The 2,470-nt window shown below is 55.8% G+C and overlaps 1 protein-coding gene across 1 annotated transcript; it reads left to right on the plus strand.

Moving 5' to 3' along the window:
• The first annotated feature begins 989 nt into the window (after nucleotides 1-989).
• On the plus strand, nucleotides 990-2,460 carry LOC109364155 (vicilin-like seed storage protein At2g18540). Its single transcript, XM_019610776.1, has 4 exons — nucleotides 990-1,295; nucleotides 1,471-1,634; nucleotides 1,958-2,080; nucleotides 2,284-2,460. The coding sequence occupies exons 1-4, from the start codon at nucleotides 990-992 to the stop codon at nucleotides 2,426-2,428; spliced, it is 738 nt and encodes a 245-aa protein (XP_019466321.1). The 3' UTR covers nucleotides 2,429-2,460.
• The last annotated feature ends 10 nt before the right edge of the window (nucleotides 2,461-2,470 follow it).

Raw genomic sequence — 2,470 nt, forward strand, 5'->3', positions numbered from 1 at the left:
GGAGACTTTCTTGCTTCCCTTCAGATGGAAGTGAACCGGGCCTTTCTGTTTGCCAAGCCCGGTGCCCAAAGTGACAAGAAACGTCCCGAGAAGGGATGAGGGCGTTCCTTTCCTAGGAGCGTTTGAATAGTAGTGAGCGTGTTTCTGGGCTGCTGTCAGCACTGCAGGCTGTTCCCAGGTCTCCAAGGGAAGTGGTAGAGACCAGATCAGTCGTTTGGGGGCTCTTGCAGACTCTTTTTTTGCTGAGGAAGCTGCTGAAACACTTTCAAGCACGCATTGCAGACCCAGCACCTCCTGCCCTCCTGTCAGCTCTCCCCACCGTGTCTTTACAGGCAGCTACCGGCCATCCCGGGGAGACCCTTGCCAGAAAAAGAACAGCAAGAGAAAGTAGTTCCTCTGTTGGGTCCCAGGATGGTGGACTTCTTTGCCATAGCGATGGAGAAGAAAAGGGTACGTGACACAGACTGCTGCAGCACATTTGCCTTACTGAACTGTAGAAATGCATCTCTGATTCTCAGAGCGTTCTTCACTGCGTGTTCACGTGACACCTCGCTTGAAGAGAGATCAGTTGCGAGGGCACTTGAGAATAAGCTGTCCACTTCCGTTAGCCTCCCGAAAGCCACCCCAAGAGCTGATCTGGGGATGTTCCCGACTGCTTGTCTAGAACTGCCAGCTGCCAGATGCATTTAGCCCAGTGGTTGTTTATTTTCCTGGCTGTTACAGAAGGGCTCCTCAGTCGAGTCCACAGGAGCCTGGCAGCAAACCAGAAAGGCAGGAGATAGAGGGTTCCTGGAGTCAGGAAGGAAAAGCCCTCAGCCTCCCCAGAGACTAACGTTGCCTGTTGTTGCATTTAGGCCGCCCTCGAGAAAAAGCCTGAAAAGACCAAGAAGGGAAAGGAGGGAAAGGGGAAGAATGTGAGGAAGGAGAAGGAGGAGAAGGGGAAGAACGTGAGGAAGGAGAGGGGGGCAAAGAAGGTGAAAGAGGTGAAGATGAAGAAGGAGAAGGAGGCAAAGAAGGTGAAGGAGGTGAAGATGAAGAAGGAGAAGGAGGCAAAGAAGGTGAAGGAGGTGAAGATGAAGAAGGAGAAGGAGGCAAAGAAGGTGAAGGAGGTGAAGGAGGTGAAGAAGGTTAAGCAGGAGAAGAAGGTGAAGCAGGAGGTGAATAAATTTCCAAAAATGATGCAGAAAAAGCAGCAGCCAAAGTTGCAAGAGAAGAAAGCGGGAAAAGACGAGCAGCAAAAGCAAGTGAAGGACACGGAAGCTGAGCCGGAAGAGGTGGAGATGCCAGCGGCCCAGGTACTTTGCAGCCCTGCAAGAAAGCAGCAGCACCTTCCCATCCAGGGGAGCTGAGACTGCATGGTCCCTCTCCTGATTCTTTTCCTGCCCCACTGCAGTCCCCACTGGAATGGTCTTGCGGGGAGCTGCATGCTGGGAAGCAGCACCACAGTGCTGAGTGTCTTTTCCTATACAGGAACCCTCTGCCTCTGAGAAAGAATATGTCATCTCTCTGTCTGAGAGCGAGACAGAGCATTCCAGCCCCAGCCCCAGCCTGATGGAGAGGATGATGGGGCAGCGGGAAGAGGCCGAGGAAGAGCCGCCCAGAGTCTTCTGGGACAGCGCTGCTTTGCCTAAACGGTAAGCGTGCACCAACTCCATCCGAGGCCAGGGGCAGTGGGGGGGGTGGTGAGTCACCTGTGCTGTGGATCAGGGAAGCCAGCTTTTGAGTCGTGGTGCCGCACACAGCGCCCTGAGAGCTCTGAGGCCGTGGATATGATCGTGGTTAGGGCCCGATGCCACGAGCCTCTCTGGAGCCCAAGGCAGCCCACGTGCGTGGAAGTCGTCCTGCGTCAAAGTGTCTGTGGGGCCAAGTGGGGCCATGTGTGGAATAGACTGGGTGAAGAAAGAGGCAGGGGCGTCACAGCTGAAGAGTGAGACAGATTTTGTGCTTGCTGTTGCAGGACGCTTTCTCCAAGGACAGATGAGGCCCTGCGGGAGGTGGTGAAGCTCATTGTGGGGCAGGTGTCCCGTGAGCAGCAGGGACAGAGAGATGCAGAGAAGGATCTGCAGGACCGGCTCCAGAGGTAAAGCTCTCCGCACAGACAGTTTGCTCTCCCACGCTGCCCTTCTCCCACCCCCTGCAGCACCAGGGCAAAAGAGGGGCTTTTCCTGGAAGCGGGCGCTCAGCACAGCCACCTCCTGCAGTGGTGGCAGGCACCAAGCTTGGGAGCCCCAGCAAGAGACCGGTCTCCCTGTGCTCACACTCCCTCCCGCTGTGTGCCTACAGTGAGCTTGCAGTGCTGTGGTGGAGTCGGCCATCGATACACGCACCTGGCATCCTTCATCTGCCAGGAGCTGAACACAAACCTGCACCCCCAGCTGGGCCAAGGCCAGACAAGGCGGCACGTAGAGTGGTAAGTGGGATCTCGTAAGCACCGTGTCACAGCTAGCCGTAGCAAGCCAAGGGAAGACCC

This window comes from Meleagris gallopavo (assembly GCF_000146605.3).
Source record: "Meleagris gallopavo isolate NT-WF06-2002-E0010 breed Aviagen turkey brand Nicholas breeding stock chromosome 3 unlocalized genomic scaffold, Turkey_5.1 Chr3_random_deg7180001686388, whole genome shotgun sequence".
NCBI classification, from domain to species: domain Eukaryota; kingdom Metazoa; phylum Chordata; class Aves; order Galliformes; family Phasianidae; genus Meleagris; species Meleagris gallopavo.